Source organism: Pantherophis guttatus, chromosome 16 (assembly GCF_059756535.1).
Source record: "Pantherophis guttatus breed Tessera chromosome 16, ASM5975653v1, whole genome shotgun sequence".
Lineage (NCBI taxonomy): Eukaryota > Metazoa > Chordata > Lepidosauria > Squamata > Colubridae > Pantherophis > Pantherophis guttatus.
In genome coordinates, this window is record NC_142078.1 from 20,147,127 (window position 1) to 20,173,249 (window position 26,123).

General features: G+C 50.5%; 3 protein-coding genes across 5 annotated transcripts; 1 reads left to right on the forward strand and 2 right to left on the reverse strand.

Moving 5' to 3' along the window:
- Nucleotides 1–1,045: 1,045 nt before the first annotated feature.
- Nucleotides 1,046–8,043, reverse strand: TPRN (taperin). Its single transcript, XM_034436270.3, has 4 exons — nt 6,382–8,043; nt 3,276–3,471; nt 2,805–2,923; nt 1,046–2,486 (listed from the first exon to the last, which is right to left on the reverse strand). The coding sequence occupies exons 1-4, from the start codon at nt 8,026–8,028 to the stop codon at nt 2,424–2,426; spliced, it is 2,025 nt and encodes a 674-aa protein (XP_034292161.2). The 5' UTR covers nt 8,029–8,043; the 3' UTR covers nt 1,046–2,423.
- Nucleotides 8,044–8,360: 317 nt separating this feature from the next.
- Nucleotides 8,361–24,987, forward strand: NDOR1 (NADPH dependent diflavin oxidoreductase 1). Of its 3 annotated transcripts, XM_087879676.1 has the most exons (16): nt 8,361–8,736; nt 9,455–9,530; nt 11,707–11,841; nt 12,775–12,852; nt 13,144–13,241; nt 16,075–16,173; nt 16,504–16,605; nt 16,835–17,044; nt 17,403–17,524; nt 18,137–18,357; nt 18,826–18,933; nt 19,845–19,959; nt 20,239–20,385; nt 20,997–21,118; nt 23,049–23,143; nt 24,733–24,987. In XM_087879676.1, the coding sequence occupies exons 3-16, from the start codon at nt 11,707–11,709 to the stop codon at nt 24,875–24,877; spliced, it is 1,797 nt and encodes a 598-aa protein (XP_087735802.1). In that variant the 5' UTR covers nt 8,361–8,736; nt 9,455–9,530; the 3' UTR covers nt 24,878–24,987. The 3 variants fall into 3 exon arrangements, with proteins under 3 accessions (XP_087735802.1, XP_034292189.2, XP_087735803.1); XM_034436298.3 differs by lacking the exons at nt 8,361–8,736; nt 9,455–9,530 and adding an exon at nt 9,685–10,584; XM_087879677.1 differs by lacking the exons at nt 8,361–8,736; nt 9,455–9,530 and having other exon boundaries at nt 11,717–11,841; nt 12,737–12,852.
- Nucleotides 9,648–10,357, reverse strand: TMEM203 (transmembrane protein 203). Its single transcript, XM_034436303.3, has one exon. The coding sequence runs from the start codon at nt 10,355–10,357 to the stop codon at nt 9,944–9,946; it is 414 nt and encodes a 137-aa protein (XP_034292194.1). The 3' UTR covers nt 9,648–9,943.
- Nucleotides 24,988–26,123: the final 1,136 nt, after the last annotated feature.

Sequence of the window (26,123 nt, forward strand, 5' to 3'; positions counted from 1 at the left end):
TGAAGGGGAGAGCCGGGCTAGGTGGCTCAGTGGCTAAGACGCTGAGCTCCATCACAAAGGTCGGCAGTTCGAATCCCTAGGTCTCCTGCGTGAGCAAGGGGCGGGACTAGATGACCTCTAAGGCCCTTTTCAAACTCTGTCACTGTTACTGACAGCCCGCCTCGCTCGGCCGCACCCTTTCCCACCTGCCTCAGATCCTGGAAAGCTCACAGATGCTGCTGAAGGTGCTGAAGAAGGAAGCCGGGAACCTGGCCAAGGCCACCAAGTCCAAGAGCCTCCCCCCCCAAGGACAGCTGAGGGCCCTGATGAGGGAGGGGGCTCAGGAAGCACCAAATAAAATGGACTTCTCAAAAGACTCCTTCTGCAGCTTCCACTGGGGGGGGGGTCCCCTGGGCCAGGGCTGGGTTCTACTTAACTTTACCACCAGTTTGCAACGGGAACATCACTGCCCTGGGCCCTTTTCCAACCCCGTTCACACATGCCCCTCACGGCAAAGCAGGCAGGCCGCAAGAGGGAAAGGGCTTCCAGCAGCTGCATCACCAAGCCAGTGGTCCCATTGCCTGGCTTTCTTTGGGACACAGCCATCCAGATATTTAGAAGGGATGTGGCGTTTTTATTCATTATTATTAAATTTATTTGCCGCCCGTCTCGGTTTGAGGCAACCCTGAGCTCTGAGGGAAATTGGTGCTACATTTGACTGATGCAACATACAGACATGGCATTGGCTGTGATGTGACCTGGCTCTGACGATCCCAGCTGAGTTGCCTGATCGTCAGAGGCTTTTTTTTTCTTTTAAAAGCAATGCTTTTAAAAGTAAAAAAAAAGCTTGCATGCCACAGCTGATCACTCCCCCCTTACACGCTGTTCTACTTACCGCATGCCTTTTTGGCGTGCACTGCGCGCACGCACACCTTGCATTTGGTGCGTGGTGAGCACTGCGCGTGTGCAGCCAGAGAACCGGTAATAAACCGGTTCAGATTTCACCACTGACATGCGGATATAGCAGTTGCACAAAATAGCGAAATAAATCACTCAACAATAATGATGAAGAAATCACTTGTGTGGTTTAATGAACCTGGGAAGCCAAAGTGCTTGAAAGGCGGAAGAGGAACATGTACAGCGGTTTCATTTCTCCAGCTAGATCCAGCGGAGTGTAATATCAAAACCCCAGCTTCCTCCATTAATAAACAATTAAGTGCAAAATATACAAGAGTCAATTAGCTTGTTTTGATTTAAGATACTAAACAGAAAGAAGACACACACCTACTCTCCAGGAGGTTTAAAACTTGGTCCTTTCACAGGCGGCTACGTGTGGCTGAGCCCCGTACATAAACACGCAACATTCTGCTCTTGCCTGGAGTGTTACTGAAATGCTAATGACAGTGTTTTACTCTGGTTTCCACAACTTGAGTGCAGTGCTAGCCAATTAATCAGAATAGTCCTCCTTCAGATGATCAGACCAGCTGCTTTCTGGAAAATAGGACAGCAAAAGGTTATCATTGTACTTTGGAGAGGAAGGATCAGAGAGCCGGGGGTCTCCATCCCTTCTCCCAAGATTCAGACTTGAGCTGAGTCAGTGCTGAAAAACTGGGCTCTAAGAGCTGAGCAAGGGAGGAGCCCCCAGCAGTGAAGCAGCACTTAGTGGCACCGCAAGTGAAGGATTGGCCACCTGACCTACAGCTTCATTCAGACACAGGAACTCTTAAAACTTTGGTTACCAACGTTTTGGATCTGGCAAGGAAAATGTGTGAGGCTCAAAAAAGACTATTAAGGATCACAAATTGCCAACTTTACACGATTCCAGTTGCCACAAGATGCATCTAAGAGACTGCTGCACAATGCATGAGCTTCTGCACAATTTGATCACAGAAATGCAAGCATCAGATTAGGGTGCATATTTACCATTAGCCCTTTTGGGAACTGGAATTTTGTTTAGAGTAACAAGAGTCCACTAGTACAGTTAGTCTGTTAAAGGCAACAGTATTTGTCATTTGCCCAGCTGAAAAACTCAATGGCCGCTTCTAAGTGTTCGGAGCATGATTTCCCCAAGGTGAGTTCCGAGACAATATTTTCCATTAGATTACAGCTTGCTTGTTTGTTCGGCACCAGTTCATCGCCGAGCCTTCTTGCGCACATCTGGCTGGAGGGAGCAGCTCAGCCTAGTGTCTCAACAGCAGTCTGAGCATTTGGCGGCGCGTTCAGCATCTGGCCACCTCAGGCGTTTTTTTTCTCAGAACAGGAAAGCTGCAGGTAAAAAAACCCAAGCTGCCGAAACAAGAGGCGCATTTGAACGTGAGGCCCTGTGGGGCATCTCAGTACCTGAGGAAGGAAGAGAAGTTTGGCTTTGCGTGCCACTTTTGACTCTCCAGGTACCTGGTGGGGCAAAGGTGCCAAGAATATCTTTCTTCAGCGGCGCTCAGGACTCAGAAGTAGAGGGCAGGTTCGCTACTGAAGTCAGACAGGTGGCTTTTTTCGGAAGGGGTGAGCTGTGAGGAGACAAAAGATAGCTGCCTTGCTGCTTTTTTCCCAGAGAAGGGAAACGCAACAAAGCAGAGCACTGTGCCCCATTTGCTAGAAAGGGCGGCCATTCAAAACTGGAATGACGCTGATGTTAAGTCTTAACCTGTAGCACCAGCTTTCCTCTGAACTGCTGCAAACACAGAACTTTGCCTGCTACCTCTGCTTTATTGCAGACAAGTTTATTTTGTTCGTACGTTAAGAAGCTGTCACCCACTGATACCTTCCCCCCACCCCACCCCCAAGGTTGCAGGCAAAAAGCCAAAACATGCCTGCCCAAGTCTTACCATGACCTGCTGGTCCGTCTCCTGTGGAAGGGCTCCGATGCTTGAAGGCAGCTGCTGGTGCTGGTGCTCCTGCCACTTGCTGAAGCCTAGGGAGTGCTTTGGAGTGTAACCTGACAAACCTAGCAAAAAAGATGAGCGCCCAGAGTCAGTAGAAGCATAAGGGGGAGACTAAGATGGGATGTCATGATCAGAGATCCCTGAGGAATCCCTGAGGCTGGAAAGTCTCTACTGGACATCAAGAAGGACATGGAAGTTTTAACGTTTCAACCTCCTGAATTGGTTTTCTTTCCTTCTATCTTACTGGGGATGCTGCAGTTTTAACTGTAGGTGCTTAATATCCACTCCAGTCCTGAATGTGGAAAGTACCAGATAATACTATCATTGCCTCGCCCAACTCCCGTTCCAAAGGTGACGTCATGATTGGGGATCTGCCATAGCTTCAACCCAAAAGGTTTTGAAATAGAGACTTACCTGAGTTGACTGGGTTTGAGTTGACAGTACTGTTTGGATGAGGAATGAGAAAGGCAGGCTTCTCATCTACTTCTGTGGCGTATTCTTCCTCCTCCTCCTCTTCTTCCTCCTCCTCCTCCTCCTCTTCCACTAAGGAGCTCTCAGATGGATATTCAAACATGGTTTGCAAGCTGGTCTCATTGAAAGATATTTTCATCTGAAGGAATAGTAAGAAGCTGCTTTGCAATTCTACCTCAAGTTTCAGTGAGGTAAATTTCTAGCTTATTCCAGCTGGAATCCTTCAGTACTTTTATTTGGTTCCTATAGCCACCTATTTCAACAGGTGACAAGTCAGGTGAAGCCTCACTTTTTGGTGGGAATCAACAGGCAGACAGAGGCACTTTTGAATGCTTCAGGAAGTTTCCCAAGAGGATACAGCAGATTCATAGGCCACCTTGCCATATTTATTGATATCCCACCTTTATTATTTTTGCAAAGAATTCAAAGCAGTGAGCATATCCAACACGTTACTTTCCTCCTCCTATTTTCTCCACAACAATAACCCCGTGAGGTGGGTTGGGCTGGCCCAAAGTCACCCAAATGGCTGTCATGCATGGGCGGGACTCAAAACTCAGGGTTTCCTGCTTTTAGCCAGGTGCCTTAACCACTAGGCCAAACTCTACGTATAACTTTTGCTCCATTTTAGAACCTCACATCATCTTCACGGTCGCTAGTAAGAGTCTCCATTAAAGCAGCTACTTTAAAATAAAGTAACTATAAACATCGACAGAGAAGCTAAGACTACAATGCTCACTTATGCCCATTTAATCTTTTAATCCAATTTCAAGCACTGAAAAGAAAAAAAGCAAAAGTCTAGTCCTCCAGCTATGGAAAATACATTACAAACTGCAGTCTGAGGTCCTTGTGGCAATGGCCAAATGCCTGGCCGCCCCATTTACAGAGTTTTCACAAAACAACTAGAACTTTATGAAAACAGTCGGCACAAGAGCTTTAAGCTTGTGAAATCGATTCATACAAAAAGTTTTTCAGTTTGTGTAGCATCTGCAGCGTCTAATGGAAAACTGTTTTGTCATCATCAGTGCAGAAGCCAATGTTCCCTTGGCTCTCACCGCTACTTCCAGGAGTTTCCTTATTTATCTCTCCCTGGATCATCATTTTGCAATCAAATGCAAACAAACACTGGGCCAAAATGCCAGAATGTCTCTGTGCAAGAAAGAAGGCCCGTAAAGTGATTGCCTTTCAGCCTGTAATCAACACCCTGAAGGATCCTGCAAGCAGAGCAGGATCAGGTGCCACTGGGAAGATCCAAGTTTCAGACACTATAGGCATGTTTGCTCACACACACACACACATTTTCTAACTCAGAAAGTATCTCCCCAAAAGAGAAGATACTGTAAATATTGATTAAAACTGAACAGCAAGCAAGTTAAAACTGTTTTGACTGGCCAACTTCCAGTCCACCAAGTTTTACTTTAAAGCGCCTTGCACCAGGGTGGCCTGGAGATTAAGATAGTTGACCGGGAGTGAGGGGTCTGGGATCCAAGCACATCCTCAGTCTGGGAGGACTCTGGGCGGCCCCTCTCTTTCACCTTCACCTCGTTCACAGAGCTCTTGCAAAGAACTACAATGCCTACTTGAACTCCAGGAAGAAGGGCAAGCTTAATCACCAAGAACTAACTGCAGTTCTTTGAAACTAGTCCTCCTTGAATGAAGCTGGCAGGCTATTTTCCAGCCAACAGCTATCCTGTGGACATAAAGTAATTTCCAGGAATGTTTTATTCTGACAGGAACAGCATCAGGCCATGTTCAGCGGTTCTTCTTCCAGAAGGACCCTCTTATCAATGCTGCTGCTGTTTTCTTTGTTGACAGCAACCTGAGCTCCCAGGACTAGAGCCAGGAACTGACCAGAGCCTTGCAGGAGCTGAACAGAAGCAGCACAAAGGCTCTTTTTTTGGGTGGGGGGGGGAGAGGTTTCCCTTTGGTGAGCAGGACAGGGGGAAGCCCTTCCGCACAGCTGAAAAGGAAGGGGGAGCGCAATAGGCAACCAGTTGAAGGACAAAGAAAAATTGGCACTAGTCCTTAAAAAGGTGGCACTAGGAAAAAAAAAAAAACTTCTGTACAAAAAAAGAGAGACTTTGCCAGCTAAGAAACAGTGCAGCAATGTCTCAAAGGAAACTTGAGCTGCAAGGAAATGTATACATAAAAAATTACCATTGCTTCACCTCCTCCAGCCTGACCCTTGATATTGCATAATAATTTGATCACTTTTACCTCACTTTCCCACCCTGCGTCTGCCACACCCTGTTAAAGGAATCTGTAGCAATGGTAAGCCAACTGCATGAATCAGAAGGAAACAGGCTCTGCTTGGTTGGCCATGAGCGGGTTTGAAAAGTGACCCCAGCCTAGCACTGGCCTGGGTTGCTGGTTAAAGAGTCCTAAAGCAATTGGCCGGTCTCTCCCATCAGTTTCTAAGCAGTTGTGATCTTGCAGAACAAATGTGTGAAAAGAGAGGAAGCCATATGTGCCCTGCAGTAATGGCAGATCTCTTTACTGTGTCATCTTGGGCTTTGAATCCTGTCCTCCATCCTGATCTGTATGTGTGCTATAACTCTTTCTCCAAGAGACTTTTATCCTCCAATAAAAGCACAGTACAATTTTTTAAAAAACTTTCTAAACATAAACAATGCTGCTTTGGATAGCATCCATTACCACTAAATCACAGCACAGGACCGAAGCACCCCAGGACAAGAATGGTCCCTTCCTAATAATCCACAATGGATGGATGAAATCAAGCATGCAAAACCTTTCCAAGTCCTTGTTTGCTATTTCACATAGCTAGCTCTGCACCCTCACTGAAGTCTGGCCTATTTATACCATGAGCTACTGAGAGGGAACAGTGGCACATTATGCTCCCTGGGCACTTGCAGGCAGCTTAATCCACTGTTCTAAGGCCCCTCCAAGAACCTGAGAGATTTGAGAGGCCCTACGGTAGTTGCACAACAGTGGCCCAGCTCTCTCGGGTCAGGTCCTGCTCATCTCCGCACTCTGCAAAAATTCAGAAGCGTAACAGAAATAGGACTGGTCAGCACAGGTGTCAACTGGTTACCTTTTTGCGCCGAATACCCGATTTGCTCATGCAGGACTTATTGAGAGAAAGGTAGCCGCCGATCACTTCGATCTCATTGACGGTGGGGTAGCGTTTTTTGACACGACCCGATTCCTGCAGGGGGGCTCCCATCTGGGCTTCCCTTTGGCTTTTGTCCTCTTCCTCCTCCTCCTCCTCCTGCAGCCAGGCTCTGCTGAAGGGCTCCAGGCCGGCCGTGGGGGGCTTCCTTTTGGGCACTACGGTGAAGGTGCGAGTATCGGAGCCAGCGGAAAGGGGCCTGTAGGTGGGCAAAGCAGGGGCTTCCGTCTCCAGAGCCAAGGCACCTTCTGGAGGCACATGGAAACCCTCCAGCCTGGGGCTCAAGACTTTCAAGGGCGGCATGGCTGCTACCAAGTCCTCATCTATGTAAGTCACGGGCACCAGAGGCTCAGCCGAGGTCTCCTCAGGGGCAGCGGGAAGGGCCTCTGCGGGCTGAGGAGGGTCAGGCGGCGCCTCTTTCCGATGGGGCACAAAGAGGAAGGAGTTGCGGGAATGGAGCCGCAGGCTGGCCAAGGCGCGCGCCTGGAGGTCGTGAGCAGGGATGGCGGCGAGATCGGGCTTCGGGGCTGGGCGGATCTCAAAGGAGCAGCTGGAGCTGAAGAACGGGCCGGGCCGGGGAGGACCGTCTGAGGCTCGGCCGGTCGGCGTGGCACTGGACGGTGGGGGCGGCTGTGGCGAGGTCTCAAGGGCGGCAGCAGCCTCGGACTTTGGCTTCCCCGCCTCAGCTGCTGGCGGAGACGAAAGCGCGGGGCTCCGGGAGGATGGCACGGCTTTGGAGCTGGCTGCCGGCCGGCGCCGCCCGGGACTGTTGGGAGGCGGCGGAGGGGGAGCGCCCTCCTCCTCCTCCTTCGCACGCCCGTTACTGAGCGCAGAGGCAGCCGCGATGTCGGGGCGGTGTCCCCGCGGATTCACCACGAAGGAGTTGGAGCCGATCTTCTGCAAGAAAACGCCGCCGCCGCCCTGAGCGCCGGGCGAGCGGGTGGCGGCTGGCCGGGTCCCCGGCAGGGCAGGGCCGTGGCCCCCCCGCCCTTTCCCTGGGGCCGCGCGGTCGAACTTCTGCAGCAGCCGGCTGACCAGACCGGAATCGGGGCCGGCGGCGAGCGGCGGCGCTTCGGGCTCGTAGACGACGACTTGGGCCGCGCGGATCTCGGTGACGGGAGGGCCGCGGCGGGCGAGCAGATCGCGCAGGGGGCTCTGGCGGCCGGGGGGCTCCGCCGGGTCGCTCGACTCGATGATGAGGATGTTGTCTGCGCGGATGGTGCGGATGCCGGGCATGGCCCCGTAGAGCTGCAGCAGCTGCGCCAGGGCCGGGGACTCGGCGGGCGGCGACGGGGTGGGAGCCGGCCCCGGGAACTCGCAGGCGCCCCGCCGCCGCCGCCGCCGCCGCTCGCTCTCCAGGCGCATGAAGGGGTTCTCCCGCAGCGGGCCCAGGCTCTCGGCCACCACCGCCCCCGCCTCGCGCCCGTCCGAGCCCTGGCCTGCCCGCGGAGCAGAGCCCCGGCCGCGCTCCGGACCCATGCCGGCCGCCAGCTTGGCCCGCTTCCGCTCCAGAAGGGCCAGCTTCCAGGCCGGCGCCTCGGCCGCCGCGCTCTCCCGTAGGCCGCTCATGGCGAGCCGGCAGCCTCCCACCTGGCCGACCGGCCGCGCCGCCGCCGCCGCCGCCGCCTTCTCCTCCGGCGACTTCCTGGGCCCGCCGGGGATAGCGCCGCCCACGGGCCGCGGAGGAGACGCCCCGGCGAAGCGGCCGCGCCGATTGGCTGCCGCGGAGGAGTCCCGCCTCTGCGCACGAAAGACGGCCTCGATTAGCCTGTCGCGACGTCTCGGGGCGTTGCTGAATTCCAGCGTGGAGCCGCGGTCGGCAGCGCCATTCATTGGACGGGAGGCGGGACGGCCCCGCCCAGCCGATTGCGGAGGTCTCCCATTGGCTTTTTTCGTGAGGTAAGCGGAACGGTCGATGCTGAGGGCTTGGAACGGAACGGCGCTCTTTGGGCGGAAGCCGCTTCGGGCGCGGCGCGGCACTGAGCGGGGACGTCCCGCAGGCCTAAGGGCAACGCTCCGTAGAATCACGTCAAAGGATCCACGCGTCCCTTCCCGCTCTGCGCTGGGCAAGAAGCCCCGCCCTCCCACGCGCAAGCCCGGTCTATAGGGCAGGAGTCGCGTCTTTTGGAGTAACTCGTCAACCATTGGTCGGGAGCCTTCCTACCGCTAGCTGGGGATTCTGGGAATTGCAGTCAGGCAAGAGTGGGCTACCGGGGAGCGACTTAGTGGCCTTTTCGCCTCCGGAATCTCCGCAGCGGCCCTTCTGAGGGCGATAGGGTAGGTAGGTTGAGGTAGTTGGGCAGAACTTCCCGCCGTCCGCGTCACAGCCTGAGGACGGGGGGCCCCTTCAGAGGCGCTTGGGGATTCCTTCCTTCGCTGGGCCGTGCCTGGCCGTCTCCATGCGCTCTTAGAGAAGCTGCCATACGAGTATAAGACTGCAGTAGGTTTGCCTGCAAGACTAGTCCGGCCAAATTAAAATATGGTTAGTTTGCTTTTAGGATGAGTGTGTTGTGAGTCCAGGCAACTGGGTTAATTAAATATACTATGTTCCAGTGGGCCATGGGTCAGCATATTGCCCTAACACAAGAAACTACACCCAGAAGCAAACTATCCACGTTATTTATTTATTTTTTTTAATTTGATTTATATGCCGCCCTTCTCCGGAGACTCAGGGCGGCTTACAGTGCGTTAAGCAATATTAAGTTATTTAACTCTATTTAAGGCTGCCATACTTGCTCATCTATTTATTTCACATTTTTTCTACTGGCACTCTTCCAGCAATCCAGATCATGGCATTTATCAGCTAAATCTCTCCATGCTGCCCACATGAGCCAAATCAAAATCCGGAAATTGCTTGTTTCAAGCACCTGATGATGTGCAACTTTAGAAAGGTTGCTGGACTACGACCCAGCCGACAAGCACTCACTTCATTTTCAGCTACATACTTGTAATTTAATGCCATCGGTTTCATTGGAGTTCGCCCTGTCTCTTGCAGGGGAAGCAGCGCAAGAAGCCCTGCTCGCTTTGATTGTGTGCAGTTAGAAAGTATACCCTTGCGAAAGGAATTACCGGTATGTATAAAACTGCCGTTTTTCAAACATTGCTGTCTTCTATTTCTCAAAACACTTTCAGCTTTCAGCATTTAAAAACCAAATATCTTTGTTGGGAAGAAAAGCAAGAGGCTTACATACTGGCTCTACATATTTTATTCTTGATTTTAATCAGAACTCGCCCAGATCTTCTGGCCCTCAGAAATCAGAGTCCAACGGCAGAACAGGATAAGGAGCTGCCATACCCGCCAGAGCACAAGAAGTGTTACCCGTGAGGGCAGGGAGAGGCCTTGCGGTCTTGGCGTGAGCTTTCAGTCCTCGGCCGGTCAGAGCGTCTTCCAGTAGAGGCCCGGTCGAGAGGGGCCCGGTCATTCCTGGCAAGGCGTCGCCGCCGCCGCCGCCGCCTCCTCTTCCCCCTGCTGCTGCTGCTGCTGCTAATTGACTCGGCAGGCGCGGATCATAAGGAGCTGAAGCAGGATGAAGACGGGCGACATGATGAGCCCGTACCAGAGCGGCTCGTGGCTCTGCTCGCCCAGCTTCTGGCACAGCAGCATCTCGAAGACGAACTTCAGGCTGAGCAGCGTCAGGATCCAGAAGAGACGCAGCACGGCCAGGCGCTTCTCGCCGTCCTGGAACAGCCGCACCGACACGATGGCCGTGAAGTAGGTGCTCAGCCCGTCGGCGGCGAAGAGCGGCGCGAAGACGCTCCACCAGCTCAGCCCGGCCGCCGCGCCGTCCGCCTTCAGCGCCAGCAGCCCCGACGTCGCCAGCAGCGCCGCCGCCTGCAGCAGCAGCTCGAACGGCGCGAAGCCCAGCCACTGCACCAGCTCCCGCAGCGAGAACAGCATCCCCGCCGCAGGCTCCGCGGGAGGGAGGGCGGGCGCTTCCGGCGCGCTCCGGTGACGAAGGCGGGCGAGGGGGCGCGGCCACCCGGCCAGTGGGCGGGCACGTGCGCTTGGTCCCAGTGGAGGGAGCGTCGCCGCGCGGCCGGGAACAGCGGCTCTTCCCGCCTCCTCTCTATCCCCCGCTCGCTGGTCTCGGCGCAACTGAGGAGAAGAGTTGGCAGCCCCGGAAGGTCAGGCTGGTCCCTCCGTTTGGCCCCCGGGCAGGGAGGGTCGTCCGAGGAGGGCCGAGAGCTCCCCTGGGGGGGTTGGTTGTTGTATAGAAGCGGCTGTAGAGGCGAGAAGAGAGAGAGGAAAACGCCTGTCGCTTTGCACAGGGCTTAAAATGCAAACGTCAGTCAGTGTACACACACACAGTCACACACACAGTCACACACACACAGTCACACACACACACACACGAGAGAGAGACTGAGCTGCAGTTCAGATACCATGAATCGGGAGGGCAGTTTTCATAAAACCTTCAGGCTCCAGTGTGGAGTTGCTTAGAGGCAAGACTGGCTCCCATTAATATGAGGTGGTGGTCCTCCTCATACTAAGTGGTGGTTTTATTACGTATAAGGGACACGGCTCTTATTTTATTCTACAAATGCTTCTACGCCACTTCAGTTATATCACCGGCTGCTTTAGGGCATAATGTGTACGTCATACGTTTACAATAAATCCATTTTATGCATCAGTAATTTGGCAGGACAAACTTTGTATAAAACAGGCCAATGTTTAGCCTTGGGACCTCACTTGTTGGTCCCTTTGTATTTCTTTAATCTAGGTAAGCTTAGATTCCCAGCGGTGGTTTTGCCTCGTGTTTCCACCAGACTCAGGAGGCAAAAACTGAAATTTTATTTTATTTTATTTTTATTTTTATTTTTGATTTACATGCCGCCCTTCTCCGGAGACTCAGGGCAGCTTACAAGGCGTTAAGCAATAGCCTTCATCCTTTTGTATATTTTATACAAAGTCATCTTATTGCCCCCACAAACCGGGTCCTCATTTTACCTACCTTAGAAAGGATGGAAGGCTGAGTCAACCTTGAGCCTGGTGAGATTCGAACTCGCAGTAATTGCAGGCAGCTGGAAGCTAAATACTACCTTTTAACAGTAGCATTAGTCTGCTGCGCCACTCAGACTCCTCGCTGCAAATAGGTACAGCTGGACTGAAGTCAAGAGAAGTCACCTTTATCTTTCCCTTGTTTCCATTGACAACTGCATCTTGTGCGTTCCATTGTGGTATTCTTAAACTGGGAAAGTTGTGCCTCCATCCTAATGACTGGATGTCTTTGTCCTGCTCCCCTTCAGATGGCAGCACGGAAGATGCTTGTGCTTTATGGCAGCCAGACAGGAACTGCCCAAGATAATGCCGAGAGGGTTGGTCGAGAAGCCAAGCGACACCATTTCCACTGTAAGGTTGAGGCCCTGGACGACTACCCGGTGGTGAGTAGCAGCTATGGGACTTAGCAGTGATTTCGGCCTACATAGATATAGAAAATCATCCTGCCTTAGCTTATGAAGTGGCCTTGGCTCAGCTTTCAGACCTGTGGAAGAAATCCCTCCCTTTGTGTACACAAAATGTACACAAATAGGAAACTGGACTGCTGGAAGTGTAAATATAAGGATGGAACCTTTTATCACATGTGGCAATACCCCAAAGCAAAGAAATATTGGGAACAGATAAGGAGATGGCTACAGGAGATGGCAGGAGAACAAATTGAATTTAAAGCTGAATTATTTTTATTAGGAATAATTAATCAAAGGATAAAGAAGTAACTCCAATATATCATTTTACACATAGTAACAGCAGCATAAATTGTTTATGCTCAATGTTGGAAACTTGAAAATATACCAGCCAATGAGATGGTTATACATAAGGTATTAGAATGTGCTGAGATGTATAAGTTCACGTTAGAAATGAAAGGCAAGGAAGAAGCAGAATTTTATGAGATAAGTGGTATAAGTGGTTAGAACAGAGAAACAAAAATGTATAGAAATAAATGTAAATACTGTAAGAGACAAATGACACAGTACTGTTAAAAATGTTTATTGTTATGTAAATTGGAAAAATGGAAAATAAAAATTAAAAAGAAGAAGGTGGATAGGAGGGAGAGCTTCCAGCCAGAGGAGGTCAGGCGGGGCCCTTCATGGTTTTTCTGGAATTGGGCAGAAGTTGCTTTTCATATTTATTGATTTAATGAATTTCAATAGCCGCCTGTCTCAACAAGTGGTACTTTGGCCATTTTAGCTACCCCAAATATAATTTGTGGGTGGAAACATGGGTCAGCAATGAAATCGATGTTCCTGAGGGAAAAGAAGCTTTGTGGGCCTTTGTTAGGAACTCATTGTGACCCTCTCTGCATGGCTTCTTGGAAGGCAAACCTGATTCATGAGCCGCTGGTGGTATTTGTTTGTGCAACCACAGGACAAGGAGACCCTCCCGATAATATGAAGGTCAGTTCAGAAACCCTCCCCTTGTTCCTGGGGAGGGGGAGGGTGCAGGGTGGCCAGGCAACCATGAACTAGAGCCGGAGGAGCCCCTTCCTTTGCCTGTGTGGCTGGGAATGCTCACCTGGCTAACCCTCGGTCTTTTCCTTGCCAGTCAGCAGGGGTGATGCTGCCATTCAGTTTTGGTTCCCCCTCTACTGGGGCTAGAGCCAAATTTCCTGCAGTGAGCAGGATAAGGTTCCTTTGGGGAAAAGCTTCCAAATAATGTCTTCCTTGGGGACTCCTTTAATTTTCCAGAATTTCTGGAAGTTCCTATTCCGGAAGAACTTGCCTCCCACTTCCCTGTGCCAGATGGACTATGCTGTTCTGGGGCTTGGGGATTCCTCATATCCCAAGTAAGTGCCACTTCTCTCTCAGGGAAATTAATAGGCCAACTCGTGGCAGTCGGAGTTCTTTGTCACGTTGAAGTTCCAGCCTTCTGAGCTGCTACTGCTGCTGACTAGGCTCTGGGGCTCTAGAGCTTTGTCAAAAAAAAATTATGTGGGGCAGAATTAGCTAACAGGCGGGGGGATCTAAATTTTGTTAGCTATAGGTAGCTGTAGAGTTATACAAAAACAGAAATGCTACATGAGTGAGGCATTTTCTTTTTTTGTTTGTTTTTGAATAAAAACATTCACTATATTCTGAATAATTAGAATTAGAATTTTTTATTGGCCAAATGTATTGGACACACAAGGAATTTGTCTTGGTGCATATGTTCTCAGGGTACATAAAAGAAAAGATATGTTCATCAAGAATCATAAGATACAACATTTAATGATAGTCATAGGGTACAAATAAGCAATCTGGAAACAATATCAATATCAATTGTAAGGATACAAACAACAAAATTACAGTCATACAGTCATAAGTGGAAGGAGATGGGTGGTGGGAACGATGAGAAGATTAATAGTAGTGCAGACTTAGTGAATAGTTTGACAGTGTTGAGGGAATTATTTGTTTAGCAGAGTGATGGCGTTTGGGAAAAAACTGTCCTTGTGTCTAGTTGTTCTGGTGTGCAGTGCTCTAGAGCGTCATTTTGAGGGTAGGAGTTGAAACAGTTGATGTCCAGGATGTGAGGGGTCTGTAGATATTTTCCCAGCCCTCCTTTTGACTCATGCAGTATAGAGGTCCTCGATGGAAGGCAGGTTGGTAGCAATTGTTTTTTCTGCAATTCTAATTATCCTCTGAAGTCTGTGTCTGTCTTGTTGGGGTGCAGAGCCAAACCAGACAGTTATAGAGGTGCAGATGACAGACTCAATAATTCTTCTGTAGAACTGTATCAGCAGCTTCTTGGGCAGTTTGAGCTTCCTGAGTTGGTGCAGAAAGAACATTCTTTGTTGTGCATTTTTGATGACGTTTTTGATGTTAGCTGTCCATTTTAGATCTTGCGATATGGTAGAACCTAGAAATTTGAAGATCTCTACTGTTGATACTGTGTTGTCTAGTATTGTGAGAGGTGGAAGTATGGAAGGGTTTCTCCTAAAGTCTACCACCTTTTCTACGGTTTTGAGTGTGTTCAGTTCCAGATTGTCCCGGTCACACCACAAGGCTAGTTGTTCAACCTCCCGTCTGTATGCGGATCCATCATTGTTTCGAATGAGGCCAAGCACTGTTGTGTCATCTGTGAACTTCAGTAGTTTAACAGTGGATCGTTAGAGATGCAGTCATTGGTATACAGAGAGAAGAGAAGTGGGGAGAGCACCCAGCCTTGGGGGGCCCTTGTGCTAATTGTACAGGTATCTGATGCGATTCTGCTTAGCTTCACCTGCTGCTTCCTGTTCGTTAGGAAGCTTATGATCCACTTATAAGTGTGTTCAGGTACCTGTAGCTGGTTTAGCGTAGTTAGAAGTGTGTCTGGAATGATAGTATTGAATGCTGAACTAAAGTCAACAAAAAGGACCCTTGCATAGGTCTTTGGAGATTCAAGATGTTGTAGGATGTAATGCAGAGCCATATTACATCCCCCCCCCTTAGATATTTTAATTGTAATGGATTTTAGTTGGGATGTTTTAAATCTGGGCCAAAATTTGTTTAATTCTTTTAATAATTTTAAATTTTGTATTGGATGTTTTTTATTCTTGGCTGTTCACTGCCCTGAGTCCAGCAGGAGAAGGGCGGTATAAAAATTTAATAAAATAATAAATAAATAAATAAATAAATAAATAAATATTAACAGCATCATCTGTCGCTCTATTTGCTCGGTATGCAAATTGCAAGGGGTCTAACAGCGGATTCGTGATGGTTTTCAAGTGGGACAGCACTAGCCTTTCAAAGGTTTTCCTGACTACAGATGTTAGAGCAACTGGTCTGTAGTTGTTCAGTTCCTTGATGGTGGGCTTCTTCGGCACTGGGATGATAGTAGAGCGTTGAAGCACGAAGGAACATAGCACATCTCTAGCGATTTATTGAAGATGATTTATTGAAGATGAAGAAGGGTGAAGATGGGGGCTAATTGGTCAGCACAGACTTTTAAGCGAGAAGGAGTTATCTTGTCTGGGCCTGGAGCTTTTCCTGGCTTTTGTCTGTGAAATAGGTCTTGCACTTCCTTTTCTGTAATCACTAGGGGTTGTGAACCCAATGGGATCAGGTCAGTTGTAGGCACCTTGGCTGTTGTTGGTGTGTCCTTTCCTTTCAAACCTGCAGTAAAACACTTTCAGGTCATCTGCCAGTTGCTGATTTCCTTCAGCCTGGGAAGGAGGTTTGCCATAGCCGGTGATATTTTAAGAGTTTTCCACATGTTTGCTGGTTAAATGGTGGTGCCTTTAGACTTCCCTGTGATGCTTATCACTACAAACTCTGTTCGCTTTTCAGGGGCCACATCCAGCTGTGCCAATACGTTGTTCAGGATGCTGGTGAACAGATTCCTCCCATCCCCCACCCCCCTCTCTCTCTCTCACACACACACACACACACACACACACACAGCCATTTCACCACCCTGCCCGTTATAGCATTCTGCTTTTTCCCATAAGATTACATTGTTTCTCATGCCAAATGCAATGAGAGGTGGAGACTTTTAACAAGGTTATTGTCCACAGTGAGGTGTTCTGTCAAGCAAGATCCAAAAGACCCTTCCTGCTCTGTAACTCATTTCTGCATTCTGCCTCTGTGAGAATGGCGGTTCTGGAAGTTTTCCCCCTGGTTCCTCAGTTGCTGCTCAGCGTGTTGTTCTCTTTCCTGGTCCAGGTTCAACTTCATTGCCAAAAAACTGCACAGGCGGCTTCTTCAGCTTGGGGGCAGCCCCCTTGTGCCCGCTGCACTCGGTGATGACCAGCATGACTTGGGGTAAGAGGAACATGGTGACTTTTTGGGGAACTTTGACAAACCGCAGAGTTTTTCTCTTAAATCCCTCCCCCCACTCCCTTTATCGTTCTTCTGCTCCTTGTCAAAAGCTTCATATTCCACGGCCAGTTTCATAGACAAAGCTGCCTCCTGCCCAGTCGCATGGCTCATTGTGTGTGGGGACCATCGAGGCCTCTTTCTCCCCCCCCGCCCCCAATCTGGAGCCACCAGTGAGAGAATGTGGGTGCTTTACAAGCTCACGGTTGCTGTATTGAACCCTAATAACTGAACACAAAAAGAGTTCTGTTCTGAAACTCGTTCATTTCTTTTTAGACCGGATGCTGTCATTGACCCCTGGCTTTTGAGTTTGTGGGAAAAGGTCTTAGCTCTGTGGCCTCTTCCTTCTGGCCTCCATGTGATTAGCCCCGATACCCTGTAAGTACCACAACAAGGAAAGGTGATGCAGAATGTGGGTTACCTTAGTGCACGTATTGATTAAAATAAAGTAGAAACTGTTTTCCTTTTTTAAGCAACCAAATAGAACTGGGTTGCCTGCAAGGTAAAGGGAGGAAAGGGATGGTTTTCCACAGCTACTCAGCAATCTTCCTGTCTTCCCCACATGCTGAGGAAAGAGAACTTATCATCCCAATTCTGATTTCTGCAGATTACCACCCAAGTACACCTTTCAGTTTCTGGACGAGGCCTCTGGTGACCTCCGCAGGGAAACGCTGCAACCGGAGGATGCATTGAGCGATGTTCCATCAGACGGGAATCCTTTCTGTGCCCAGATGGTTTCCAATCAGAGGGTGACATCAGAATCCCATTTCCAAGATGTCCGTCTTATTGAATTTGATATCACTGGCTCTGGAATCGAGTGAGTTTCCTTGGTTTGTTTTGCTGCTCTCTCCTGGGTCTTCAAACGGAGTGTGCTGAGAAAGGGTTAGAAGGAGATCTACATGTGTGGATAGACAAAGAAGGGAGGGTCCATTACTCAGTGCCCAGGTTAGTCCCTGCCAGCATCGCCTGGGAAAAGAGGGCAAGTGACAGGCAAGGGAACATCTCCCACCCAGCCTGGCCTCGTTAGAGTTGCCATGACTGAGCAGGTCACAGGCAGCTTCCTGGGTCCCTGACAAGCTTTCCAAGGGCAGCTTGGCTTAAAAGAAAGCAGGAAACCTGAGAGTCTCCGAAACTGATCCCCAGCGAGGATCTCATGCCTTGCCTCTTCCTGGCAGATATGCTGCAGGTGATGTGGTGATGATCCAGCCACACAATGGTCCTGAGGAAGTGGGCCTTTTCTGTGATCTCCTGCGCCTGGACCCAGATGCCTGCTTCACCTTGAGGCCAACAGAGGCAGGTATAAAGTGTTTCCCTCTGCAGTCTCTTCAACCCAGACAAATGGGAGCCTCCCTTCTACTCCTGGTTGGCAGAGGAGTCATTTCCCTGCATGTCTCTCAGCAGCTGAGCGAACTTGGGAATTCCCTCCGGCTGCCCTCCCCCCCCCTCCGCCCCCAGCTAATTGGCTTCCTTGTGGGGCAAGAGCACCAGAAATGCTGACATTTAAGAGCTGGCCAGGGGTCTCAAGTGTTCTGGGAGCCCCTAAATGCTAGACTTGTTCCTGTTCTGATCCCATCTGAATCCTGTCATCTTGGACATCTTGCAATTTTCTGGATATTAAAGAAATCTTAGGGGAATGAACCAACCAATTTTAATTAATTAATTGATGGGATTTGCAGAAATGAACAAAGCTCTATAGCAGCCATTTTGAAAGGGATAAAAGACATCATCTTGATTTCAAGGTGGTGTTTGTATAAACTGAGTGGGAGTGATAAAGTCCAGTTGCCATTGGTAGGTCTTATGAAGCTGTGGTGTTTAAACCAGCGAGATTAGCCCATTTCACAAGGACCTTTAATCCAGTAGCCTTTCAGCCACCACAGTGCTATTGATTTCTTGGACTCCTGCATTCCAGGCACGCCTCTCCCTGCTCCTCTGCCCCAGCCATCCACTGTCCGTTACCTGGTGACCCACTACCTTGACATAACATGTATCCCTCGTCGCTCCTTCTTCGAGTTCCTGTCCCACTTCTCTCCGAATGACCTGGAGCGAAGTAAGCTGCAGGAATTCAGCTCAGCACAAGGCCAGGAGGAGCGTTATGCCTACTGCAACCGGCCCCGCAGAACCGTACTCGAGGTAGGCCAAGCCAGCTTCCTTTCTGGATCTGCACCCGGTCATGGGGAAGGGCTGCTGTTTGCTAGTTGTGTCAACAAACACAACTATGTGCCTCCATAAATCAAAATCACCTTAAAGTTCAGACCTCCCAGGAGTCATTCCCCTTCAAATAGCTTTGCACTTTTTGGTTACGTGGCTGTGATTTTTTCCCCTCTGTGAACTCCGGGCTGGGAGAAATCCCGTCAGCTCTGGCGTTTGAGATCCCAGAACATTTACCCATGGAGCTCTGCACATGCTTTCTGCCCCAGCTGAGCTCATTCCATTCAAAAACCCTCCAAGTCCTCTGCATCAGCTTCTCTTTCGGGATTGGCTGCTTCAGAAAAGTCCTTTCCGGCAGCTGAAATATTGCTGCTTCCTTTTCTGCATTTTTCCTTTTACTGCAGTTAAATATTACCTGAGTCAATTCTGTTCCTTTCCTCCTTCCCCAAGGTCCTCTGTGACTTCCCTCACACCACTTGTGCCATTCCATGGAATTACCTGCTAGACCTCATTCCGCAGATCAGGCCCCGGGCCTTTTCCATTGCTTCCTCAATACTGGTAAGAGAGCACAGGTGCCGGGAAGGAGGGGTATGGGGGAAGAGAGGTTTGCTGAGTGCTTTGAATTGATGCTAAATGGATTTGGAATAAATGGATGCTTCCCCCCATCCCGTCCCTGATTCTTCATCTGCCCTACTGGATGTGGGCTGGCCTGAGCTCTTGAATGGCAATAAGGAATTGTCCTGAGATAATTCCAGGCTGTTATTTCGTCTTGTCTTCATTTGTGAGGGTTTGTTGCAGTGAATCTAAAGGAAAGAATACAAATGAGACAGTGTGTACTTTCTTGAATGAGAAGATAAAGCTATGAGAGGAATGGAGGTCTGGAATTCAGTCTGAGCAAAGTTGATTTGATTCTTGGATAGAGAGAAGTGAAATCCTGAGGTTTCCTATTTTCTGTGAACTCTAACTCTGGGGGAAAGGAAAGGAAAGGAAAGGAAAGCCCCCTCGCTTCCCTTGTGCTTCTGCCCCCTTCCTGAAGGTGGCGCTACCTGAGTGTAACTGACTCCCCGTCTCCTGGAGGAGGAGCCCCTTGAATCCACAGGGCTGAAAAGCGTAAAGGGCTGCCCTGGTTCCTTCGCTTTTCCCACAGAACCCAAAAAATAAAAGTTGCAAGCAGAGAGAGTTTGTCTGCCGTGTTTGGCCAGTCCCCCAAACCAGTCCCCCTTTCTTTCTTTCTTTCTTTCTTTCTTTCTTTCTTTCTTTCTTTCTTTCTTTCTTTCTTTCTTTCTTTCTTTCTTTCTTTCTTTCTTTCTTTCTTTCTTTCTTTCTACAAAAGGGTGGTGTTCTTTTTCTGCTGCTCAGGGCCGCAGGTACTTTCTCTCCCTTGTTCCCTGCCCAAGTTCCGTTCTGCCAGGTCCCCCCATCCAGGGTCCAGGACTTATTCTGTCTCTGCCCCCCACTCCTCCTCCCAGGTGCACCCCAACCGGATTCAGATCCTCCTGGCTGTGGTGCATTACAAGACCTGTCTCAGTAAATCTCGGCGGGGCCTGTGCTCCACGTGGCTGGCCTCTCTCAATCCACAGAATGGTGAGCTACCCTGCTTTTGCATCATCAAAACCCCTGTGGAGAGAAAACCCCTTTGCAGAATTGGGGAGGGGACATGGCGTTGGGGATTATTTATCTGTCACATTTGTGTGCCGCCCAACTCCAACAACCCTGCTCACAATGATCAAAACAAGGAAATTGCAATAAAACTATTTAAAATAAGAAAGCTTTGTGCCCTCTCTGTTCGAAGACCCCAAATTGATGCTTGGTAAGGCACTGTGTTTCCTTTCCTTTCACACGGGCTCCTCTCTCCCTTTTCAGAGGTGGTGCGAGTTCCTCTGTGGGTGAAGAAAGGGACTCTGAAATTCCCGGGGGAGCCAGCTGCTCCGGTGGTCATGATCGGGCCCGGCACTGGCGTTGCGGTTTTTAGAGCAGCAATACAGGAGCGAGTGGCCCAGCGCAAAACAGGTGAAGTCACTGTGGGGGACGAGGCAGACTTCTAAAAGTCTGGCCAGTTGATCTTTAAAGCAGTCACGCAAGAACACCTCGAGCAGCAGTGAAGTGTATTGTGTGATCTCACCTGTAGTTCTCAGCAGGTGGCGCTGGGGGTGGCTGGGGACTTTCTGAAATGCTCTTTTGAAAGAGGGCGGCATGTGGAAGAATTCGGTAACATTTCTGCCTCCGTTTGGGTACCAAGTCCCAGGCCTCTCGGTTTTTTAGCAGCACCATGAAGGGCTGCTGTTAGAAGTGCTAACTGTTCAGCTGCTTTTATTCCAGCTATCAGCCATTAAATGCACACCATGCCCTCAAAAGATTCGGTTCGGTTATTTGCTCTGTCCAGCAAATCTGGTCAGGCAGGAACCGGGATTGGCTCTGGCTCCCTGTCCGGCATAACATTGATCACAGTGCTCAGTCAGTCTCCCTCAGACGATGGCTCTGCCCAGGAGGACCCTGGCAATTCCAAAGAGCTTTTATCGAACAAGCCATGGTTGCTCCTGAAGGCTTGGCCCTTCTTCTTGCCCGGTTGGCTACTCTGGCTGTTGCCCTTCTTGATGCCCTCCCCATTTGTCTTCCCTCAGGGGAGAACTGTCTGTTCTTCGGTTGCCGAAACAGAGCCAGAGATTTTTACTGCCAGGCGGAGTGGGAAGAACTGGTGAAGAGGGGGGTCCTGACGCTCTTCGTGGCCTTTTCCCGGGATCAGGTAAATCCTGCACGCGCAGCTTTGTGCACCGGTGAACCCAGGATGCAAGTGTGTGTTTCTCAGCCAGGATTGCTGAGATGGGCATCGGGGAGTCAGAACAGAAAGGGGGAGAGAGCGGGCAAAATGAATAGTCCCGCAGGCCATCCGGAAACTTTGCTCTTCAGCTCCCATGAAATTGATCTGCGCCAGATCGAGGAGGGCTCTGAAACGGTCCTTTAGAAGGCTGGAAGCAGGAGTCACGTTTGCAGTTGCTTCTGTGGCTTGGTCAATTTGGGCCCTTCCGTTGGCTCTGCAGCCCTGTCTCACCTTGGAGAAGCCGGCGGGTGTGGCAGGTTCTGGCTGAAGGTGGACAGGCTCCAGCCCTGCCAGGCCTTTGGCTGGTGACGTCCAGGGGCAGAAAAACACAGACGCTGGTACTTTGGGTCACAAGATCCAACCGTCCTTGTGCCTCTTGCTTTGTTTCTCTGAAGCAGAAGGGGCCTTACCGCTGCCAGGTACGCTTAGCCTGGCACTTTGATTCATTGTTGTTCTGACACTGAATAAATACAGAGCTTGATACGGCAATACTGTTGCCTGTTTCCAGTGTCAGGCGGGTCTGACTCCAGCTTCCTCCTGCATTAACTGAGGAAGGACTTGTCTTTGTGGGCAAAAAAGTTCTCCACTTCTCTCCCTAGTGGCGGTATCAGATTTTTAAAAATCCACATTATGGCAAGAGTCCTCGAGGCTCCAGGAAGAGGTTACCGCTCAGGAAAGGAAATAGCGTTGGGTCGGGTGTGTAATAGTCCAGCTTCAGCCCTTGCCTCTGGCTTTACTTCTATCCAATGGTGAAATCCAATTTTTTTTTACTACCGGTTCTGTGGGCGTGACTTGGTGGGCGTGGCAGGGGAAGGATACTGCAAAATCTCCATTCCCATCCTACTCTGGGGCCAGCCAGAGGCAGCATTTGCCGATTTTCCGAACTGCTCAAAATTTCCAGAACCTGTCAGAACCTGCTGGATTTCACCCCGGCTTCTATCCCATTTCTGCAAGCAGGTGGGGGAACCGCACGGTGGGAATGGTTCCTTCCCTTTTACAAATTCTTAGCCTTCAGAAGGGACTCCTGGCCATCTCCTTCCCCTTGCAGCATACTTTTAAAGCCCAGAGGATTAGCCAAGCCTGTGGTCTCTTGGGACTGGCATTTTGATGTGGCTCACGCCCAGGAAGGGGTGGCCCAGGGAGTTTCTGCTGAACGTGCAGCTTGGCTCTGGCCAAACAGTCAAAAAGATGTCTTCGGAAGAAGGCCGGGAAGAGAACAATTACAGGAGTGGCTTCCTGCGGTGGCTGCTGGGGAACATGCAGTTGGTGTGACCTTTTTTTGAAAGAGTCAGAGCAAGCTTTGTGACTCCACACCTTTGAAGTACTTCCCTTTGTTGCCACCTTCCCAGGAACTCTGGTGCTGAGGCCGGACGACTGGCCTGATGCTGTCTGAGGCGCTCTGGTTGGATTTGGTTTTCCATGTTGTTGAGCCTCCTTAGCAGCATTTTGCCCAGGGAACAAAGAAATGAGAGAGCATGCCAGATTATAGTATGAGGAAAGACAGATTCCTGTGACTGCGTAAGAAAAAGGAAGAATGGTGTTTTCCCTGCTTTGCACTGTTACCTTTTTATTGTACGACCCCTGAGCCCCAGCGGGTCTCCGTAACAATATCCATGAGGCCAGCGTGTGCCTTCGTGGAATAACCATTCTTCAACAGCTTCCCATTGTTCCAGATCCCCCTGTTTGTGCTCCTAGGCGAGCTGGATACCCTGATCCCAATTCTGAGACTGCCAGGTTCGAGGGCTTCTGAGGGGAACTGTTGGAAGCAGCCCCTTCTTTCCCTCTGCTCGTTGTGCTCTTTATTGGAGCCTAAATCGCCGGAGGTTGCCTGAGCTCTCATGGGGTCTCCCCACAGGAAGAGAAGATTTACGTCCAGCACCGTATCAGAGAGAAGAAGGAGCTCGTGTGGGACCTGGTGAAGCACAAGGAGGCCCACATCTATTTATCCGGGTGAGTCCCAGGAAGCGGCCTAAAGAGTTAAGCCATCCTCAGCACTGAGCAATCTCCGGCTCCCATTTACAAGGTTTTAGCGTATCCGGCCCCTTCAATGGCAGGGTGTGGAAGAAATCCCACTGCCGGTGGAGTCTGAGGTCGCTGCTGCAAAGGGCTGCTCAGGGTTAGGCCTAGTGCTTTGCACTTCCCCCGTTCCTCTTGGCCAGCACAGTTGGGCAGAGTCCAAGCGAAGGATTCTTGCCGCCCAGGGACAGGAAGCCAGTTTGTAGCATTGAGTGATGCTAGAATTTAGAGCAAACTTGCATCACGGGAAGCCCCCATAGCAAAGTGGTTAGCTTCAGGGCACAGCTAAAACCTGTTTTTGTTTACCCAGCCCTGTGGTATATTCCTCCCCCCCCCCCAAAGCTCAAGCCCAATCCATAAATTTGGAATTGCAGCCTAATCCATCACCCCCTCTGGAAACAGGTCTTGGGGGAGCCTGGGTGCCAGAGATGAAGGCTTGTATGGGGGGTTTTCTGGAGCAGATGGTCCAAGGGGGTCAGGCAGCAGCGCTGAATCGGTGGCCATGGCCTTTGGGCAGAGAGTTGATCTTTTGCGGTGGCAGGAGCTGCCATCTGAATCGGTCTTAAAACTCTGTCCTCCTTTCCACGTTGGGCTCCAGCCTTGAATCCTTGGTTTTATGTCTGCATTGACTCCAGCATGGAGGGGCTTCCCGAGTTTTTAAGCCTGGGCTTCTTCCAACGTGTGGCCTGTTTGCATGCAGAGTGTGCACCTTTGTGTGTACTGGGAATCCTGGGCGGAAACGCTCGATTCATCTTCCTGCCCAGGCGAGGGTGGAGGCCACATCAAGCCCGTTCTGGAGGTAAAACGAGTTTTTTCACATTTCTGGAGAGCCTCAAGAATGAACTGGGCGTTGTACGGTTAGCCCAGATGCAGGTTGCACATCTGGAGCTGTCTCCTCAAAGTTATCTGAAGTTTTAAAAGTAATAACTGTCAAACTTTCAAAGCAACTTCGCTCATGCCAAAAAAGCCCCAAAAGGCTCTGGGGAAAGAAAAACTATGCCAGGGTTTTCCAGAAATCTTTCCTGAATTGCCAACTTCCCTTTACTCCCCCCTCCCCCCTCCCGGATGTTTAAATATGTTTCTAGGATTTTTTTTAATACCTAAAAAAAAGTAACACCTGCTGTTCCGACATTTGATACTTGGTATTATTTTATACAGAATTTGCATTAGATTTTTGTATAATTTCTTGGCTATACAAGCATTGATGTGGAAACAACATGTGGGGATGGGCGTACGCAGATTTGGTCCCGATCTCCTCTTTCCCTCGGCTTGTAAGTAGCTTCATCTGAAGGAAGGTCTGGCTCTGCCTTGGCCACACAGCTGAGCCACGGCTGGAGGGTGATTAGAGCCTGATCAGGCCCTGGGGTCTTCCCTGGTATCAGCTAGGTCAGGCTCCTTCTGCGGTGGGCCAGGCTGAACTGAAACTTTGCTGCAGCCCTTCCGCAGTTCCTGCGTGCCTACCAGGCCCTGATGCTTCCCTGTCACCGCTTTCTCCTCCTGTTACGGGAACCCCTCTCTTCCAGAAATGCCAAGCAGATGCCAGAGGACGTGGCAGAAGCCCTGAAGTTTGTTTTCCAGTCGGAAGGAGGCCTCTCTGCTCCAGAAGCGGAGGAATATCTTGCCCGCTTGGCACAAACCCACCGCTTCCAAGCTGAGACCTGGTCTTGAGCTGCCATGGAGTCTGGGATGGATGGGGAAGCCTCTCGCCAAGGACCGAATTGCTGTAGCAGTGCGATGATCACAACCAATAAATCAAGCCAGGCCATCGGAGCCTATGATAGCTCTGCTCTTGCCTTTGACCGTGAGGAGGGCTGGTGGAAGGGCTGCACGGGGAAACCTCCAGTCCCTTTTGCCTTGCTCCAAACGGGGTTGGCAGTTGAGCCTGGGCCGTGGAAGAGAACCCCGTGAAAGATGCTCAGCCGTAGCCGGGACACATGTTGAGAAGCCCCTCCTCCCTCTGCATGCATCCAGGGGTGCCTGTCACTGACCAGAGGACAGCGGCTTCGCTCTTGCGTGAGAAAATATGAGAGGAGCCCCACCGAACCGCCTAAATGATATTAGAAATACCCCTTTTGTGGCTTGCAAGAGTCCCACCACATCCAATCGCTTTTGCCCCTACAGAGTTTGCCAGACAGAATATTCGCCGGACAGAGAATTTATTCTTTTTCTCACAGTAAGAAGTAGAATTTCTTCACGGTCTGCAAAAAGGGGAATGTAATGTTTTCTTCTGGGGGTCAAGAGGTCAAGGGAAAGGTGAGAGGAAAGTATGTCCTTTGAGTAGCTGCCCCAAACAGCCCTGGAGGCTGCCAGGCCGGGACTGGCACTTCTCAGCCAGCCTCTTCTTCCTTTTGTTGTTGTTGCTGTTGTTTTTTGCCAGGCTTACCTTTGATCCTTTGTCATTTTCAGGGGATTTCTTGCCTTTGTCCTTGAAGGAAGAGATGGGGTTCCCCAAAGCAAATCAGGCCGAGCCATTTGCATAGGGTCTTCTGCTCCTGCAGCATGAAACAGCTGGCTTCACGGGCAGGCAAGGCCCGAGCAAGGAGGCCTTGGCACAGACGGCTGGAAGGGGGCCGTTGAGGTCAAAGCCAGACAGGGGCCAGGCCTTTTAGCCCAGGAGCCTCTTGGCCTGGCCAGTCCAGACTTGGGGCTCCTCCAGATGTCCCAACTCTGAGCGCTCCTGCCCTCCCTTGCTGCCAGCTCGGCCCTTCTGCTGCTGCTGCTGCTGCTGCTGCTGTCCCACCCATGAGCAGAGAAGCATAGGCCGGGTCCCGCTGCCGAGTGGAGCTCCTGCTTGGAAGTGGCACATGTGTGTCAGTGGAGAGCTGGGTTAAAATCCCTTGGTTTTTAGAGTTTGCCTCCAGAAGCATCAGCCTCCCAGTCCAGTGATGGCTAACCTTTTTGTTGTCGCGTGCCA

Excerpts from the sequence above, each read along its gene's own strand:
- TPRN (XM_034436270.3), bottom strand. The coding sequence starts at position 8,028 with ATGAGCGGCCTACGGGAGAGCGCGGCGGCCGAGGCGCCGGCCTGGAAG. Across the intron at positions 3,472-6,381 it reads CGGGTATTCGGCGCAAAAAG|ATGAAAATATCTTTCAATGA; the intron begins GTAACCAGTTGA and ends CTATTCCTTCAG. Across the intron at positions 2,924-3,275 it reads CTCAAACCCAGTCAACTCAG|GTTTGTCAGGTTACACTCCA; the intron begins GTAAGTCTCTAT and ends CTTTTTTGCTAG.
- TMEM203 (XM_034436303.3), bottom strand. The coding sequence starts at position 10,357 with ATGCTGTTCTCGCTGCGGGAGCTGGTGCAGTGGCTGGGCTTCGCGCCG.
- NDOR1 (XM_087879676.1), top strand. The coding sequence starts at position 11,707 with ATGGCAGCACGGAAGATGCTTGTGCTTTATGGCAGCCAGACAGGAACT. Across the intron at positions 12,853-13,143 it reads ACCCTCCCGATAATATGAAG|AATTTCTGGAAGTTCCTATT; the intron begins GTCAGTTCAGAA and ends TTAATTTTCCAG. Across the intron at positions 17,525-18,136 it reads CTTGAGGCCAACAGAGGCAG|GCACGCCTCTCCCTGCTCCT; the intron begins GTATAAAGTGTT and ends CCTGCATTCCAG.